Source organism: Gambusia affinis, linkage group LG12, assembly GCF_019740435.1.
Source record: "Gambusia affinis linkage group LG12, SWU_Gaff_1.0, whole genome shotgun sequence".
Classification (NCBI taxonomy): Eukaryota; Metazoa; Chordata; class Actinopteri; order Cyprinodontiformes; family Poeciliidae; genus Gambusia; species Gambusia affinis.
Genome location: NC_057879.1, coordinates 6263126 through 6282918, shown reverse-complemented (window position 1 = coordinate 6282918; position 19793 = coordinate 6263126). Strand labels below are relative to the sequence as shown.

At 38.8% G+C, this 19793-nt stretch overlaps 2 protein-coding genes across 3 annotated transcripts; both read right to left on the bottom strand.

Moving 5' to 3' along the window:
* Window positions 1–31: 31 nt before the first annotated feature.
* Window positions 32–2837, bottom strand: atpsckmt (fATP synthase c subunit lysine N-methyltransferase). Its single transcript, XM_044134891.1, has 4 exons — window positions 2536–2837; window positions 862–999; window positions 695–745; window positions 32–567 (listed from the first exon to the last, which is right to left on the bottom strand). Exons 1-4 carry the CDS (start codon window positions 2812–2814, stop codon window positions 352–354), a joined length of 684 nt encoding a protein of 227 aa, XP_043990826.1. The 5' UTR covers window positions 2815–2837; the 3' UTR covers window positions 32–351.
* A 3307-nt stretch (window positions 2838–6144) lies between these two features.
* Window positions 6145–19725, bottom strand: LOC122841039 (neuropilin and tolloid-like protein 1). 2 transcript variants are annotated; one of them, XM_044133966.1, is made up of 10 exons: window positions 19623–19725; window positions 19415–19480; window positions 18577–18711; window positions 18256–18504; window positions 12753–12794; window positions 11787–11914; window positions 10606–10834; window positions 8647–8760; window positions 8412–8541; window positions 6145–7081 (listed from the first exon to the last, which is right to left on the bottom strand). In XM_044133966.1, exons 1-10 carry the CDS (start codon window positions 19648–19650, stop codon window positions 6565–6567), a joined length of 1638 nt encoding a protein of 545 aa, XP_043989901.1. In that variant the 5' UTR covers window positions 19651–19725; the 3' UTR covers window positions 6145–6564. The 2 variants fall into 2 exon arrangements, with proteins under 2 accessions (XP_043989901.1, XP_043989900.1); XM_044133965.1 differs by having other exon boundaries at window positions 8397–8541; window positions 19623–19723.
* Between the last annotated feature and the right edge of the window lie 68 nt (window positions 19726–19793).

Sequence of the window (19793 nt, the reverse complement as noted above, 5' to 3'; positions counted from 1 at the left end):
AGATGGCACCACAGAGCAATGAGACACTTTTTTTTTTTAACATTACATTCGTTTTTATTAAATACACACAAAACCAACTAATTATACAAGCATTAATGAGAGTAGCACTCTGTTGCTGTGAGAAATACAGCTTTCTCAACTTACCATCACTATGTTTGATTTAGAGTCTCGTTTTGAACGCAAAATAATTCATTTCAAAAATACATACAAAATTACTCATGTCATCCAATTTTTATTTTCAGAGCAATTTAGGATAGGGAAGCCGTGGGCAGCTAATTTAAAGCATATTTTTGCAAATAACAAAAAAAATAAATAAAAAATTCAATCTGGGAGCTTTAGGAACCACTGATCTCATGAGTGTGGATGTGATTTTTTTTGTTCTAACAACGTTTTGTCTGTTTTTCTGTGCAGATCTGAGTGAAATATTTTGGCGTCATACACCCACACGGTGTCTATGCCTTCCCCCTCAGTGCTTTCCGGGACCCATGTGGGAAAGGGGAAGCGGCAGGCGACCACCTTGGCTGAACTTGGCAGCTCATTTGCCAGCTTGACCTCTAGCTGATCCATCTGCAGTCATGGAAAAAAAAAACACAATACATATTAGGGATTTTGAATACTAAACACAAGCAACATCTTATTTAACTTGTACAGCAATTTCACCAAGCAAGACTTTATCCCAGAGTTACAAACTCACCATTTGAGGAACTCCAAAAATAACAACATTGGAATACTGAGCAAAGCTAGCCTGTCAAAAAGGACAAAAACATTTGGGTTTTAGAGAGTAGAATTAAATAGTCTTACTGTTTATTTGTCACACTAAACGAACACTTGTATGCGCTCCACTAATCGGGAGCCACCAACCTTCCACAAATCTGAGATGTGAAAGGAGGTGGAGCGGTGGACGCCTTCTCTCCAGGCTTTGTAGCGAGAATACCAAACCAACCAAGGGTTCAGCTCCAAACCAGAAGCCTGAAATCCACACTTTGCAGCTGCTATCACCTGCAAAAAAAAAAAAAAGAGAGAGAGGGAGAGAGGAGACAGCAAAGATAGAAGTGAGCTAATTTTGTTGCTTTAATAAGTCATAGTAGGAAATGGAATAAAGCCATCGTGAGACATAAGTGAACTTTTCAGCTGCTGTCGGCTTCCCGCAGGACAGAATGTAGCAATACTGAAGATAATTAAGGACAGCCATTAAATTTTTTGGTTTTAATTTCCTAACAAGGGAGAAACCATTTTCTGGCAGGATGAGATTAGAGGGATCTGACTTCACTATGGGTGATGGTCATGTTCTGCAGATTCACATACTGTATTCACGAATTAAATAACTTACTGGTGAGACTTCAAATTCTGAAAACAAATTAAGTGAGCCATCGGTTTCCACCTGTCTGCAATTTTATTCTTTAACAGGCTTGACGAAATTAACAGAAGCTAACTAATGGATTCAAGAACTGAAAAAAAAGAAAAAATTCCAGACCGAGTAAAATTGCTTGAACTGGCTATTTCAAGTTCAAATTAAAAAGTACTTTGGGATAAATTACAAAGTACTTTGTCTGATCGAAGTCCTCTGTTAATTTTTCATCTCAGGAAAACTTCCTAGTAATGTACTGTAGTACATTACTGTACTACAGTAATGGATATTGAAATAAAATCAAATGATTAGAATAAGCTATTTAGCATTTAGCATTCAGGGCTGCTATGCTTGCACTATATTTGGTTACACATGTTGCTTAATGCAGGGTAAAAAGGTATTAGAAGGTAAACGGGTGAAAATTACAAGTAAGTTGTTTTAATTCCAAAAACAGCAGACACCATTCAAAAACGTTATTTCTATCAATAAAAATGAGCAGTTGAGACAGATCTATCAGATTTTAGATCATTTGTTTACTAAGCGCATGTATTTCTCACTGAAATCACCAATATTATTGTATATTTTTTTCAATGTAGTGCAAATACATTAAGATTACGTGCATCTAATTCAATAATTCAATTCAAAACTACTTTATTAATTCCAAGGACAAATTAAATTTAAAAAAATCAGTTCATAAACAAGTTAAACAGCATGTAATCAGGGAAGTTGTAATTTCTCCACAGCCATTTTTTTTTTTATTGTCACCATAAAAAAACCTGGAATAGATTTCTGTGGGTTTACAACTTAAGGTTAAAGTTTTTAGAATATCATTTGTTATTAATTTTTTGCTACAGGAGGCAAAATGATCAGATTATATGGATATAATCTACAATTAATTTACTCTCAGGATCTTAACATGTACTTTGAAGAAGAATGGTGATATTCTCTTTCACTGTTTAAAACTGAGAAAATATCAATAAACTGACTATTACAAGTCCAAATGGATTTGTAGAGCATTCATGGGAAATTGCATGGTGACTGTTTTAGACTATAATAATAATAATAATAATAATAATAATAATAATAATAATAATAATAATAATAATAATAATAATAATAATAATAATAATAAAATACCTATTTTGTACGAGTTTTAATGATGTGTGTGGTGGCCAATCTCCACTTACTATCCGTCCATCTCCGCTTCCGATGTCCACCAGAGTTCCCGTTCTGGTCCGCAGCACCCTGAGGACGTTCTCCACCTGAGCCGTGGTGGCTGGAACAAACGGGAGGCAGACTCTTCTGAGGGCAGGGGCAACAAACGGAGCGGCCACCGCGTAAAGAGCGACCAGCGACCCTCCAACAACCCCGGTGACGACCAGCCCGAGTCGACTTCTTCTCCGTCTCCCCTCGCTGAAAGCTGCGTTGCCCTGTCCAGTGTCCAGAACCAGTTCATGTTGTGACATGATTCTTCTTCTTCTTCTTCTTTTCTATTATGGCGGATCACAAGCAACTTTAAGGTGCATACCGCCACCTACTGTACATGAGTGTGTAGCTGCATTACTTCACATCTATTAAATTCTATTTTTTAATTTTGTATTCTTAAGATAAATAAACAATGCTTTCCTTAATTTGTGAATATCTGTTATGTTTCCTTCATTTCCTAATATACCTTTAAGATTCCATTCATGCCCTATACTTCTAACTATTCTCTTTAATTCTTTCCTTTTGTGTTCATATGACTTACAGTTCATCAGTATGTGTTCTACATTTTCTTTCTCTCCACATCTCTCACATTTATCATTATTTTTCCTCCCTATTAAATAAAGTATGTCATTTAAGTAGGTATGACCTATTCTTAATCTACTTATTATTATTTCTTCTCTTCTGTTTCTTTCATTAATGCTTCGAATTTGAACTGACTTTTGTACTTCATATAATCTTCTTCCTTTCTTATCTTCATTCCACATTTTTTGCCATTCCTCCAGTTCTTTACTTTTAATAAGTGATTTCCTTCCCTTTCCCAAAAGGAATTAACATTGCTATTTCTCCTCTAAAGCCCTTTTAGCTAATTTATCTGCCTTTTCATTGCCTTTTACTCCTTCATGTGCTGGCACCCAACAAAACCAAACATCAATGCCCCTATATAATCTAAATAAAATATGATGAATTTCTAATACCAGATCTTTTCTATTATTTCCTTCTCCCTTGATACTTTCTACTACTGCTTTGGAATCTGTGCACACCACCACCCTGTCTGGTCGAATCTCCTCCACCCACTGTAAGCTTAATATAACTGCCACCATTTCTGCTGTAAAAACCGACAATTGATCTGATATTCTTTTAGAAATACATTTTTTAAACTCTGGAATATATATTCCTACTCCCACATATCCTTTTAAATTCTTAGAACCATCTGTATAAATTTTAAGATAATTATTATATGTATTTCTTAAATAAATATCAGTCTTTATCCCTATTTCATTTAAATTCCAATCATTTTTCATTATGCTAATTTTCAAATCTACATTAACCTCTGGTATTAACCATGGAGGAATAACGCTAGTTGGATTAAACTGAGCTATTTCCTTGTCCTCCAATCCATACATTTTAATCCATTTCCTAACCATCCATCCAAATCCATTACTTTGGAACTTCACATATTCCCAACAATTTTGTAAGATAATTGAATTCACATTATCATCTATATTACTTTTAATTTTCATCCAATATGCTAAAGCTAGTGTTTAATTCTCTATTTCCAGAGGAGTTTCCCCAGTTTCAATTAAGAGAGCATTAATAGGTGTTGTTTTTATTGCTCCTATACATATACGTAAAGCTCTACACTGTAATCTTTCTATTCTTTGTAATGACGTTTTAGCTGCTGCTCCATATATAATACTGCCATAATCTATTATTGCTCTCATGAGAGCCCTGTATATGCTTAATAATGACTGTCTATCTGCCCCCCAATTATTTCCAGCCACAGCCTTTAATAGATTAATAACTTTTTACACTTGGTTTCTAATTTATCTATATGTGTTTTCCATGAGTAAGAACTGTCCAACCATAAACCTAGATATTTATATTCTGTTACTCTTTCTAAAGTCTGTCCATATAATGTTATTGTTTCTATATTAATATTTCTCTTCTTTGTGACAACCATATAACAAGACTTGCTTGCTGATAATTTAAAACCCCATTCATAAGACCATTTTCTACTTTACTAATTGCTTTTTAATATTTTCTACCACATGTTTAATATTTTTCCCTTTCATCCATATGGCCCCATCATCTGCATATAGTGCAGATTTTATACATTACCAGTATCATAGAAAATATCATTGATCATAATATTAAACAAAATTGGACTAATTACACTACCTTGAGGTATTCCATTTTCAACATTAAATTCATTTGAATAGTCATTCCCAATTTTTACTCTTATTTTTCTATCTAGCAGAAAATTTGCTATCCAATTATACATTCTCCCACCTATTCCCATCTGTTTCATTTTTATAAGTAATCCTTCTTTCCATAGTGAGTCATATGCTTTTTCTATGTCAAAAAATACTATAATCATTATTTCCTTCATTTTTAAAGCTTTCTCTATGTCATTACTGACTCTAGTTAGAGCATCCATTGTTGATTTTCCTGTTCTGAAACCACATTGGTATCCATTAATTAGATTATTCTTCTCAAGGAAGTATCCTAATCTATTAACCATTATTTTCTCCATCCATTTACTTAAATAAGAAGTAAGAGCTATTGGTCTATAATTATTTGGACAGGTAGGATCTTTACCTGGTTTATTAAATGGTAAAATTATTGCCCTTTTCCAACTATTTGGTATCGATCCGTCTTTCCATATTTTATTAAATAATTTTTTGTGACATGATGCTACCTCTCCCAAGCTAAAAGTCAGCTAGCGTTAGCTAACCTCCAAACAGAGGGGTTTTTACTAAAATTTTAGTAGATGTTTCAAAATTCCTCCACGTAAAAATTCAAAAGTAGATATTTATCAACCATCGGCCACTTTTAATGTCCTTCCACAACCGATAAGGACTGAATTAAGTCGAGTTTTTTTTCTTGGGGATTTGTTTAGGCTGTGATTGCAAGCTGAGTGGTACATGACTGCCACCTGCTGGTTTGGAATAGGTTTCGCAATTGTTAAGCCTTTAACGTCTCCACTGACATCAATTTTTGTTGGTTAATTTAATGATTCCACTACAATAAGACCCTTCTATAAACTACTTTTTAAAAAAACTTTTTCTCTTGAAAAACATAATGCGTCAAATTCAAACGTCCTTCAGATGTATGACGTATTTGCATAAAAAGTCCAGTACAATCTCTTTCTCACATCTAAGTGTACGACTATTCACAATCTCACTTTTCCAATCACATTAATTCTTTATATATATATATATATATATATATATATATATATATATAGTAAAAATATCTGAGGTGAATTATATCATTTTCCTTCCACTTCATGATAAATCACTAATTTCCGTTCATCACATTGAATCCCATTGTAAAACATTTATTATTTTAATAAAATGTCGGAATGTTTAAGTGGAAGAAAATCAAGAACAAAAAACATACTTTCACAATTAAAAGGAGTGTGAAATTAAAAGAACAATGCCATGTTAGCTTTCAGGGAAAACAAACAACAAAAAATATTTAATCTAATCAATTAACAATTGGGTGAAAACATACATGGTACAGTATCTAGCACTCAATAAAACATTTGTTTTTGCTTTGGTGGTGGAAAAATGTCAATTCATAAAATAATAAATAGGACAGTATATACCTATACATTAGATAAACAGGGCAGAAATGCAGGAACAAAAAAGGGAGCTGGGATCCAGTAGGACTTCTGACCCAACTTTGTTGCAATTTACTTTCTTCCCTTTTTATGTCATTTGTGCCATAAGCAGCATGGTATTTAATACCGTACTTAATTCTTTGGCTTCAGGGAACATATATTAAAACTATCTTTAAATGCTCTTTCTGTTCGCTGAATGTCAAACATGGACGTCAGGAAGACACACTCAAAGGAATCTACTAAGTTTTAAAAACTCCAGAATTTTCAGCCCCCATTGAGAAGAAAGAGGGCCAATAAGTCCCAAACTACCTTCCCCTGTGAACATCTCTCATCGATTTCAATGCCAACCAATTGCAGATGACCCGATTTTCGAACTTGCAATAAATTAGAAGTCGTTGGACAGCGTACGGTCCAACCCTGGGGTGCTGTGGTGGATGTGGTGGTGGTGCATGTAGTGCTGGCTGGTGGTGGGGCCGACGTCCATCATCAAATCCTCGTCCTCGTCCTCCGCCCTGTACGCCTCCGCCCCGTCCTGCGAGTAGCTGTGCTTCATCACCAGGATGCTCCTCCGACCCGCCGGCGTGTTGTGGTGAGAGAGGTGCGGAGACATCTGCTTCGCCAACCTCGGCGACATCGGGGGCACAGCGGCCCCTCCGTCGGGCGCGATGGTGGCGTCCCTCAGGCTGAGGTTGCTGCGGCTGCCGTGGATGCTTCCCTGGTGCGAGCCGCAGTGGTGGTCGCGGATGCACTTGCTCTCCGAGCGCCTGAGCTTGTGGAACTTGTCGAAGTCGTCTGCCAGGGCGCCGTCTGTGAGGTCGCCAGAAGGGGCGCGGCGCAGGGTGCAGAGTTCGTAGTGTGGCGGCTCAAAACCAGGGTGGAGCAGTGCTGGGTCAAAGTCATCTCTTAGGATGCAAAAGGAAAATAACAAGAAAACATTTAGGATAGGTACAGTCCGGGTTGGATTTGGAAGAAGGTGGGCGCCTGGTGTTTCTTTTACGTATTCAAATTCAGGGGCGCTGCCAAGAATCTCGGGCCCCCTGACAAAAAATAAAATTGCCCCCCCTCCCCACGCAGTTGCTGTTACAATTGAGTGTATCTGACCCATCAAAAGCATCACAATTTTAAAGGCTTGACACTGCCTTGCTTTCTTTGGTCCAATACTGATAACTAGCACAAAATTTACTTCTTATGAATTTTACATCCAACAGTTGACATACAGTGTTCAAGTAGGTTGCTTAAATGTTTTCTGTTAGTTTTAACTTACTGAAATGTCTCTCCCCACCAGCAACAGTCAAAAGCAAGATGCAAAATATACATGAAGCAATCCGGACTTCTCAAAAAATGCTATGTAGTTGCATTTTTTTTCAAGCTGCAGTATAAAACTTTAATAAAAAAATATGCTTTCTTCATATTTGTTAAAGCTGTCACTATGTCGTGACAATTTGTTATGAGACAGATAATCTGTGAAAACAGTCAATCTCCTCCCTGAGCTGCTATTACTGGCTAAAGTAGTGCAGCGTTCCGACCAAAACAACCAATCAGAACCAGGAGGAGGGTCTTAGTGCTGCCAATCAACTCCATTCACTCACTGCTAAATGTGCTAATGGTGGAGAAACAATATATCATTACGGGAAAATTGTCTATCTGCCGTCACTAGTAGCAATGGTAACTAGACTAAGCTTTCTCAACAGGCTATGCTAGCTGCAGCATAGCACAGAGCGAGCGGAGGAAGGATGAGCAGTCACATGAAATAGTGATTGACAGCACTAAAACTCTCCTGCCACTGACTGGTTGTTTCTAGGTAGCACTGGGAGAAAGCAGAGGAAATAGATTTTTCACAAATGATCTCTCATATCATACTGTCACAACATAATGACAGTTTTAACAAATAAGAATTTTTTTGTTTAAAACATGTTTGTTTTGCCATTCAGTGGGTAGAAAATCCAGAAATTTTACTCAAGTAAGAGTAGAAATACTTCATAATAAAATTACTCAACTAAAAGTAAAAAGTAAAGCACAGTAAAAAAACAAACAAACAAACAAACTCATAAAAGTATTATTTCCCCCCCAAAAAACTAACTCCAGTAAATGTAATTCAGTAAATGTGAGTAGTTACTACCCACCTCTGGATTAGCTTGTTATTTCCACATCACAGCAAGCTATTAGCGGTAAACACGTCGGTAGAAAATGGCACTACACGGGGTTTTCATCCCTCACCTGCGGATGACGTACTTCTTGCGAGGTTGCTTGACTTGAATGATGACGGAAATGACGAGCAGGATGACGACCAGGCTGCACGTGACTCCGATGATGGTGAGGTTGGTGTTGTCCAGCGTGTCCAGGATGCTGGCTTTTCTCTTCTCTGTAAAGTGGACGACAACCACGGCTCAGCAGACGGAAACAAAAAAAACCCCAAAAAGAAAAGAAAAAGAAAGAAAGACGTTGCAAGTGCAAACCGTCAGCGTACCCTTGCAGCGATTCTCATCCCACGGGTAAACACAGTTCTGCACGCCGTTGCAGACGAGGGTGTTGTTGATGCACATGTTGCTGTGGCAGAAGAAGGTGTCGCCTTCACATGGAGCTAAGACAAAAGACGATTGACGTGCAGCGGTCAAAGTTTAAGGCAAACTATTTAAGCAGACTATTTCAGGGATTCACTCTGTTATTTCTCACCATTACAGATCTTTAAAAAAAATACCACTGCACACAAACATGTTCATATGAAAGCTAGAGGAGCTCACTTTTTAGAGAACTTTAAACTGATTGTTTATTATTTGTTATTTAAATGACAAATTTGAAGTGTGAAACCTAGGCGGTGAACTGTGAACACAAATTAGTTCCTTTTTACTGAGTTTAGAGCAGACTCTTATGAAAGGAGGAGCATATGAACTGCAAAACATTTAGTTGCGTCTACTACCTTCTGCTCTTTAAGTCAAATAAAACTTGGGAGTTTTAGATTTTCAACCTAAATGTGTGGGAAGATAAACTTACAGCGGCACGCTGTGTTAACTTTTTGTTCATTTTGTCAAACCTCCAAGAGTTGAATAAACAAGGGTTCTTAGGTTAGCACCTAAAAATGAAAACTGAAAAAAGAAAGAGACAGGAGTGAGAACTAATTCCCAGTGCGATTAGCGGCATATTTTTGTATCCTGTGTGGCACCGTGAGTGAAATAGAAGTGCGTTACATTGATATGTCTTAGAGTGCACATTTTCTTGAGAATAATGTTCTGTTCAGGGCTGCACAGTGGCACAGTTGGTAGAGCTGTTGCCTTGCAGCAAGAAGGTCCTGGGTTCGATTCCTGGCTGGGGTCTTTCTGCATGGAGTTTGCATGTTCTCTCCTGTGCATGCGTGGGTTCTCTCCGGGTTCTCCGGCTTCTCCGGCTTCCCCCCGCAGTCCAAAAACATGACTGTCAGGTTAATTGGTTTCTCTAAATTCTCCCTAGGTGTGAGTGTGTGTGAATGGTTGTGTGTCTTGTATGTCTCTGTGTTGCCCTGCGACAGACTGGCGACCTGTCCAGGGTGAACCCGCCTCTCGCCCGGGACGCAGCTGGAGATGGGCACCAGCAACCCTCCCGACCCCATTAGGGAAGAAGGGTGTTCAGAAAATGGATGGATGGATGGAATGTTCTGTTCACAATAAATATTTTTGAACAGAACTCATTATGATGCTTAATGAAACTCATTACTCTGTTCATGCAATATAAACCAACAATTTAAATTATTCTAAAATTAAACAAGTCATTTTAACTTGATATTGTGAATGTAAATAATACAGAAATGTTTGCTCTTTAACTAGATGAGGGCAGTTTTTTCTCTTGCATATAGTAAAAGAACGACATGGTCAAAACTCACCATTCAGATTAATGAACTTAAAAAAATAAAACGATGTTTAGACAACTTGTCTCATGTCAACTTCACAAACTTTAATTTCTGAGTTAAACCCAAACCAGTTTTCTTGTCCACCTGTTGCATTTTCAAGCCAGCAGGTGGACATTTATTTTCAAGTTAAGACACCTTTAAATGTTTTGCAGTGTACAGCACTGTCAAAAAGTGAACAAGAAAGAAGCCCTCTTATAGTCCCTGTGATTGGTTGAACAGGACTTTTGGCATCATACTAGCATAAGACCACAAAAACAATTGATAGAGTAAATTGCTATGATATTCCCCACATTGATCAACTCCTTTAATGTCTTCTTAAAGAGAGACATGATCACGCTTAAGCAAGAAAAGACCATGAAAATGTTATCAAAAGATTTTGGTTTTTGTGGGAACGGTTCATTGACTTCAACAAACACGCATTGTGTCAAAGAACACATGCCTGTTATTTATTTTTTTTTCTCATCAAAGAAGCAAATAGAACGCAAAATGTAGCTGTAGCACACGCAACTGCATTTTGTCCTCGTGCACGTATTGACGTTCACTCACGTTCATGGAAAGTGGTAAAGAGGATCTTGAATCTGCTCTTCCTGCTGCCTTCGTCTGCCCAGAGCCTCACCACGCCCACAGAGGTCACCAGCATGACGTCGTTGGCCACCGTGGAGCAAAACTTGTTTTTCAGGTGTTCCACTCCGCTGCTCCCGTCGTAGATGGCGACGAAGTTGCGCTTGCACTCGTTTGAGTTGTGCATTTCGTACTCTAAAAAACGCATGTAGATCTGCGGGAGGAGGGGCCGGGGGGGATTGGGCAAAAGGCACACCAACGAGCTGAAACTCTCCAAGGCACACACACGCACAACAGAAGCCCAACACACAGACTGAGCTCAGAGGATAGAAATCCAACACGCACGCCTCCTAATTGCACGTGTGGTCGATGGGAAACCAACATATCTATAACTGTCAATTCGCCAATATTCCTTTGCCTGTGTTTTATTTTTTTATGGCAAAAACTATATTTTTTGGTGGCCCAGCATCCAGCTGAAGGTAAAAAAAAAAAAAAAGCAGCACTTCTAAGACAGAGCCATAGAACAATCTTTTGAGCTGTAACTATTGCATGTCAGACATCACAGTCCACCCACAGTAAAAATGTTGCAGACCTGTTTACGCCCTTGTAAAGGCAAATATCTTTAGAAACATTAATCAGTTTCAAAGGACACTTGGTACATTTATTTGTAACCAATATATATTATTGCATGGTATAATAACACCCATTTGGTAACACTTTATTTGATGGGTTGTGAATGACACTGTCATAAACATGAAGGAGTCTTCATGAATGTTTGCAACGGTTGTCGTGACGTGTCATTCGGTAAATAACGACACTGTTAATGCGAAGTTGCACTGAAATTTGCATTAAAAGTCGACTGAAAGTGTAGATGTTGTATTATTTGGTCTATAATAACCCTTTTAATGCAAAGTTCTATTAGAATTTGCATTAAACGTCCATTGAAAGTGTCAACTTTGCATTAAAAGTGTCATTATCCACCGAATGAGACTTCACGACAGCGGTCATAAACACTCATGAAGACTCCTTCCTGTTCGCGACAGATGTTGAGTCAGTCTTATGCACACACTTTCAAGTAAAGTGTTACCAAACATCTTCCCCCCCCCCCCTTTTTTTTACTCTTATCATTTTTTACAATGAATGAGCATACTCTGGAGCGTGTCTACCTTTGCTCTGGGTGGAGCTCTGATGTACCACCTGCAGTCCACTGCTTCAGTCAGCTGCGCCTTTCCCTCTTTGGCTATCTGTGTGGATTCCACGAAGCCCTCCGGACCGCTCAGCTCAAAATCACAAGCTGTGTCAAAAAAAGAAATTCGTGGTATTTCTTTTGTCCATCTAGCAATAACATCTTTGTTTACTGATCTGAAAGCTCTCAGCATGTCGGGATTTAAGCCTCCATAAACTAACGTGGAGCTATTATAGATCCGTTGTAGTGTTTTTATGTTGGTGCATGTGGAATAGTCTGCGCCTAACCAGTTCGAAATTTGCCAAAAAAAGAAAAGAAAAAAAGAGGTCAGCAGAAAACCGCAGCTGCACAAACACTAAGTGGCAAATTTATCTGAAGCTTTTAAACAGGGACAAACTTGACAAAAACAACCAAAAAAAAATGTAAGAAAGAAAAATTCTCCAATCCCAAAAAGAATCACCGAACAAAAAGCAAATCAACATGTTTCAGAATATGTTGGATTATCTTTATCTTGTTTTAATCCAGTTTAATCGGAAAGCTTCAAGCAGATTTTCTCTTCAAGCTTAAAAAAAAAAATGCATGAAATTTCTTAACATGAGCACTTTATCCCAAGTCTCACTAATCCGTTAAATCATGCAAACTGATTGATCCCATGGTCAAATAACACAAAGTTTGCTAGTCAAAAATTTAGAGGACAATGATGCTGCATGTCAAAAGGTGGGTTTGTTCTCAGAGCCACGTATCATTGCTCATCTGACAAGGCGCTTGAAAAGTAAGATAAGCAGCTGGATAGCAAATAGCAGTAGCAAAAGAAAAAAAAAATCAAATCCACGCAGATCTTTATCTCCTACGAAGCTGAGTAATAAAAATACTCCAGCGTCAGAAAGTTGGATTTTGTTCGTATTCGCCTGGATGGTAAAATGTGGCCAGTAAAATGAATACTCACCTGGTAGAGCCGGCAATTCTCCGATTTCTTCAAACTCGGGATCTGAAATTGAAGGCAATAATTGAGAGGGGGGGGGAAACTGTATACACATGAAGAATCCAGATATTCTTTAAAACCTCGAACCGCTGTTACTGCCTTATAAATCTCTCAGGATACTTCTGGATTTATTTATGTCTATCTATGTTTAATTTAGTTGTTGTCCTTTTTATTTTTCATTTCTCTTGCCCGGAGAACATCTGGCTTTAATGCTTTGATGCACTGCCTGTGATAGTGTGGGATGTGGGGGTGCCTGGGAGCCATTTGTGGCTCTTGGAAGGATTTTGTTTGGCCCCCTCACCACAAGTCATGGGTGGTAAAAAAAAAAAGATTGGTTGACAAAATAGAAAACAACTGATTACCCCCTGAAAAAGTTGGGTAAACAAAAATGCTGTTTCTGTTTTATTGAGGCAATAATCTAAAGCCCTTTTCATCCGTTGGATCTTACTAATTTCATTTAAAGCAAAACTTTCATGCAGTCCAAACTACAAAAAACAAACAAACAAACAAAAAACTGGAAGGAAAAAAATGACAATACGTTGCATTTTTAATTTTTATTGAATGAAATCTAATCTGCTAGTAGATTAGATTAGGCAGTTTTGACAAACCTAAACTACTTGCAGGTAATTTTCAAGTTTTATCTTGCAAAAGGTAAAACAACGCGTTTCCTTAGCAACAACCATCCTGCTAACTGTGACTCTCTGTGGAAAAGAGCTAACAAACAAATAAAAAAAAACGGGAATGTGGGGAAAAAAATATCAGTTTCCAGTTCAACAACGCAGAGCGAAAATATAGTAGCTGTTGCTTCTACAAAACATTCACTCGGGGGTAAGGCCGCACTTTTCAGATTTTTATTCATAGAAAATTGTAACTGTCACTTGACCTTTTCAATTCAGTTCAGCTTATCTAGCTATCTATATGTTTCATTTCTCTTCAAGTTGTACGCTGCTCTGCACATTGCAACTGCAATGACAGACTTCATTGTGCAGTCAACTTCAGAAAGGTACAGCATCTGTTGTTTAGTGCTGTGTAAAGCAGTGAATTGCGATTGAAACAAAATCACTGACCGAAGATTAAAAAGCAAAGAGGAAAAAAAAACAAAAAACCAAGAAGCAAAAACAACGATACTCCAGGCATATTGAAAGGCATATGAAACACACAGCTGGCCCAAGGTTTAATACTGACGCTGCGGCACAGTTCTGCTGGCCTCATTTAGACACTCAAAAACCCTGATGCTCTTCCTAAAAAAAAAAAAAAAAAAGAGAGAGAGAAAAAATCACACAAAGGGAACACATATTGTGTCCTGAACCCTTTGTGCTGACGTGCATTAAAAATCTCAACAGACCAGCTTAGTCGAGAACAGATTAGGTTCCGGTGGTTTCTACCAAACTGATGATAAAAAAAAAATAAAAATAAAAAAAAAAACATCGCTGGTACTTGTGGCTTCTCTTATGAAATGTTTCATTTGAAAAAAAAAAGAAAAAGAAAGAAAAAACATCTCTTATGTTTATGTAAGAGGCTGTGTGCTGTAACAGAACTGTTTAGAGAAAGGAGAATGACTTTTCACATCTTTTGCCACCTAAAGCGCAACCCCCCCCCAAAGAAACAGAGTTTATAAAGCAAGACGGTAACATGGTGGACTGAGAGGTTTAAAACAACCAAGACTCTCATTAATCCTCTCTGTTTCTTAACCTTTCTGCTCCAGGCCAGGCCAGATTATTCACATTTACTCCTGCGAGTCTATGTGTGTGTGTGGGCATCTGTGTGAGACGCAACAATTTATGCTCAGAGGATTTATGCCAAAAAGAAGAGCAAAACTGTAAGGCTGAAATAAAAACAAGAATAAGGTAGAATAAAGGTAGAGAATGTTAAATTAATATATATAAGAATGCAAAATGTTAAAACTAGAATGGATGGATGGATGGGTGGATGGATGGATGGGTGGACAGATGGACGGACGGATGGATGGATGGACGGATGGATAAAACTATTTTTTATGGACATGGGGAAAATCTCCCTGATTTAAATAGTTTTTTTAAAGCTTCTGTTCTCAGTGTGGAAAATCCCAGTTCAAGTTTGATCAGCTCTGGGCTTTGGGCCCCATCAGGCGCAGTGGGTCTGCTCAACGTAGTAGCTGGAAAGATGGAACTTAGAAGGTAAGAAATAATAAAACACACACACACACACACACTGATCTAGTAATACAGTCGGGATAGAATATTGAGATGCCCTTTTTTTCCCCCAAAGTGTCTCATATGACACATGAAAACACATCATATAAAAAAAAAAAAAACTGTGGTGATGGTACCATGGTAACGCTTACCAATCGTTTGTAAGGGCTTAGCTTTGACCACATTCCTACCACGTCTCCAGCACAACGTCATCATTATTCACAAACATTTTACACGGCTTGCACTCCTCACAAAAGTACTTTAAAGAATACTGTCAGTCGCTAAACAAACAACTTAAACACTTTCTTTCAATCTTCAATATGAAGCACGCAGGCCTGTGGCCAAATTCCCTCCGGCCTCATGAGATGGCCGGAATTAGGGATGAGATTAACTTTTGACTTGAACAATTAATTACATGTGATGCAGATGCATAAAACCCAGTCTTTCCTTCTCCCCACTCCACAACCCCAAACCAAAGACCAAAAAAAAAAAAAAAAGTCCTCTCAAAGGAACAAATCATGTCAGGGAATTCCTAACATGTATTTCTTAATTTTCAAAATATGTAAGAGTCACCAAAATGATAGTGATTTTATAATATATATATATATATATATATATATATTCAACTCTTCTCCATGACACGTATGACCAAATTCTTCAGGACTGCCTGAGGAAACTCTAGCTGTAGTAGTCCCTTGAAGGAACAAAAACAGTAGCAGAGACATTTTAATGCTTAAAAAGAGTTTAAAAACAGATAGTCTGGTGGACGGACAGAGGGATGCGGATTAATCTCTGCCCCTTGTCGGTGTAGGTGGCCCATAAACTCTGTGGTTAATAAAGCCTCTGCCTCGGACACCCTTAAGCTGCTACCGCGGCTCAGAGCTGACAAGCCGCATTCCCTGAAGACAAGCTTTCATTAACTTGTGTGTGTGTGTGTGTATGTGTGTGTGTGTGTGTGTGTGTGTGTGTGTGTGTGTGGGTGTGTGTGTGCGTGTGTATGCGGGTGTGTGTGTGTGTGCTTGTGTGCTCTTGTCAGCTGCAGCTGCTGTGCCTGCACAACAAAACGGAGAGCACAACATCCTACAGGCAGGAGCGTTTTTATTCTTGCCGATTACGATTTCCACAGCCAAAATAACTTCAAAGACTCAAAATAATGTTCTGAAGGTGTGTATTTTTAAGTAATTGTGCATTATCTAGTTGAGGAGGGGGAAATGGCAGATGGGTGCAGACAAATTCGAAGGAGGGTTTAATAGGACTCCAGTTCATCTGCCTACAAAGTCCGGTTAGTTTGGGGTTGGTGCAGTTCTGGCGCAGTTAGAATGCTACATGCAAATGTAAGGAGACCAGAGACCAGTCCAATTGCTGGGCTTCAGATCACGCAGCATCGACGTCACCCAATGCAAATGGAGGGCCGGAAGTAAATGCAGCCCACTTATTTCTGTTAATCCAGCATCAAAATGTCTATAGTCTGTGTCCAGTACGGTTGTTCCAACCGTTCTGATAGATAAAAAGATAAACGTTATTTTCGTGTTTAGAAAGTAGTTGGTCACAAGGGAGTTAAATTTTAAAATCTTATTGAAAAAAGAGGAGAAAAGGGGATCAACAACCTACAGCTAAAAACAGGAGGGTTGCCAGAGTTTGCAGGGCCCACTTTCTAACAGGTAGCGATTGCATCGTTTAAATTGTATTTTTAGATATTTTATTGGACAGTTACTTAGAAAGACGAGCATTCATACGTAAGGTAAGATATATTATTTTTATGCCCTAGCATGGTTGTCCTCAGGGTGCTAATGTTGTTAGCAGCTAGCTCAGTGCTGAGTCCCGGACAGAAAATACAATGTTTGCTCAGATGGACGTTCATGCCAAAAAAAAAAGCTAAATGAATTAGATACAACCTACCCAGCCATCCAGTCACAGTGAGCTGTGACTATTCCCACACTTCCCACAAACATGAGGTTTTTGTAGATCGCTGCTAATCGTTGATCTACATTGGACCTGAATCCGGCGTCCTACAACGGCTCAACATTAACAAACAACTCCAGTATGCATTTGGGTTTACAGAAGCTAAATAAATGTTTTACCAGGAGATCCAAGCTCATAGAAATGACATGGGTTAGTTTGTTGTTAGCAATAGCATTGTTATCGTAGACTAATTACGGCAGAAACAAGAGACAGCCATTTAATGCTTCTTTTGATCCTAAATGGTTGACCGAAAATGAAACTAAATGATTGTATTCTACTGGCTTTTGAAAACTTTCTGGCTCATGGTCTAATATGAGGTCTGCAGCTGTAGATAGTTATGTAGATCGCCTCGATGTGGGTAAATCCTCAAGATTACAAGAGAAGTCTTTTTTACAGAGTTAATACAGATCATATCCTAAATGTAAGGGTATTTTTTCAAGAAGCCTCGTCTGTTTCAGCCTATTTAGGGCATTAGCGTTCTTGCTTTGAACCGAAGAAATCCCCTTCCGGCCCTCCATCTGAATTTTGTACGTCATCCTGGTCACGTGTCTGAAACCCAGCAATAGCAGGAGGTGGACTGTAGCACAAGGAATTCTGGGTAATTTCAATCAAAACAAATGCTCCTGACTAACGCTAGCGGAAAAAATGGCTCATGGTCTTTTGCCAAAGACAAAATAGAAACTCTACAACCGCTTAAATCTGATGCCACTCTCTCTCTATATGTATGTATATGTAATACATATTTTAATCTTCTTAAGTTGTGTCTCCTTCAGAGGTTTTCATGTCATTTTCTTCAGTAGTTCTTGCTGCAGTGGAGGTGAGGAGGTAAGCAGTTTTTTTCCCCAAAGGTTTGTTTGTTTGTTTGTTTAACACTTGAATCACACCAGCTGAAAATTTAGTAAAATGTCGCAAATTTGGTGCCTAATCAAACTGAGTCTACCGAACTATAAGTGTGGAAACACCCTAAATCGCCTGTTCGCAACTGGACAGTAAGAAGCTTTAAAATTGATCTTAATGCTTTCTAGCTAGTCTGACTGGAGAGGAACTACCTCAAATATGGCAGACATAACTCAAAAGACTTAAAGTAGCATTTTCAGTATAAGTGGTTCTACATTGTAAGACTCAGGGATCTGAATACACGGTGGTGTATTGCTTCGTGAGTTGGTCTATGCAACAAAACACAATAGAATACGATTAAGATTGGGGCTTTAAGGTCACTATACTCTCTAACAATGGGTTTGATTGTGCCCAAACCTACAGTAGTCGATCCTAAATGTAGGCTTAAGCTCACATTGCGAAAGTGCAACCTCAAACCATCTCCAGCTCTTGCTCACCTTGCGTGAAGTTATAGCGGGCTGAAAACCCGATGGCCTCCAGTTCGCCGTCAGCCACGAACTTGATGTAGAGGTACCGGCCGCTAGAGCGGACATAGGCAGGACTCTCCTGCCCGCAGTAGCGGCCAATGATCGGAGAGAATGCGAAGGGCCCGTCGCGGATTTCGATGTGGTCAAACCGGCACTCCCAGGACGGCTCAATGGAGTATTTCTCGTCGAAGAACAGGTCGATGCATTGTCGAGGCGAGGCTGCAGGAGAGGGACCGATTAAGAAGTGGGAGGGGAGATCTGCAGCAGGATGGGACAGTCGTTGTGTCTCACCTTCTATGATGTAGACACATTCCCTCTCAGGTGGGTATTTCTCAGGGTAGTTTGGAGAGGTGAAGCACCCTCCACTGGGCTCCTTCACCCATGTTCCACACTGTCCAGCAGGGGTCACACCTGAGTTGTTTTCCACTAACAAAAAAATAAGAATTAGGTTGTTTGTTTGTTTTTTAATCGAATTGGGTTTTGTCGTTTTTTTCCACATGTGTTTGCCTCGTGTTTACTTTTATTTTAGTTTTTATTCGTATAAATATTCTAATTTACAACAACAACAACAAAAAAGACAGATTGCTACAAAAAAGTAGGAGTGGCTGCTGTGAGATTCTCGTGGATTTCTTCGAGAGTACATATTTACGGTCTTTTTTTTAAGGTATTTAAACTTATTCAAGGCAAAAAATGTAAACATAATCTAAGCGATTATTCCTAAAGGTAACAAAACTTAACTTCAGTCAGAGAGCCATTTAAATCCGTTGCAAGACTGACTGCTGTCGGAGATTCATCTTGCACCACATCATCACAATTCACAATGACTCTTTCAACATATGTGGATGATTTAATTTCCCTTTAGGATGAAGTATGTTTCATTTTGAACTGAACAGGATTAAAACCACAACCCTTGTAAACCCCTTTATGCCCCCCGACTTACAACACGAGCATACATTGGGGGTATATCATTCAATTATCTGAATAAAAAAAGTAGGAAGACATTCTTTTTCAAGGAAGTGCGTTTAACATGAGCACTAATCGAGAAATCCTTTCTTTGAATGAGGCTAAATGAGGAATCAAACGTATTACATCAAACTGTAATCATTTGCATACTTGTGCTAGGTTATACCTTGAGCTTTTTTCGTGTTTGCTGTTGAACCACACAGCTCAGGTGGGATGAGACTCGCCGCTATAGCTGGGGAGCCAGAAGAGAGAGAAAGAAGGAGAAATAAGAGAAGCAAGGGGGGAAAAGGAAGTGAGCAGCAGTAGATGGTTTGCACTTGATTTATTTATTTTTTTTCTCTGAGAGGTTATACGTTCTCATTCAGCGGACTCACCGATGGGCAGCAGAAGTTTGTGTGCCATAACAGAGTCCCGAAGACGCGCAGATCTCTCTCAAATGGCTCCATAAAACTGCTGCCCGGTGCGAGCGCGTCGCCTCTCATCGGTCTCTGCGCGATGCAACATACCGTTGCGCCTTTCAGCTTACCATGCATAATATGCGCCAA

Bases quoted from the DNA above. Each gene is read 5' to 3' on its own strand.
- LOC122841039 (XM_044133965.1), bottom strand. From the start codon at position 19,650: ATGGCACACAAACTTCTGCTGCCCATCG. The intron at 8,542-8,646 runs GTACGCTGACGG...TCCACTTTACAG, and splicing joins GGATGAGAATCGCTGCAAGG to AGAAGAGAAAAGCCAGCATC. The intron at 7,082-8,396 runs GTGAGGGATGAA...TTGCATCCTAAG, and splicing joins AAGAAGTACGTCATCCGCAG to AGATGACTTTGACCCAGCAC.
- atpsckmt (XM_044134891.1), bottom strand. From the start codon at position 2,814: ATGTCACAACATGAACTGGTTCTGGACACTGGACAGGGCAACGCAGCT. The intron at 746-861 runs GTTGGTGGCTCC...CCTTTTTGACAG, and splicing joins ACATCTCAGATTTGTGGAAG to GCTAGCTTTGCTCAGTATTC. The intron at 568-694 runs GTGAGTTTGTAA...CCATGACTGCAG, and splicing joins TTTTTGGAGTTCCTCAAATG to ATGGATCAGCTAGAGGTCAA.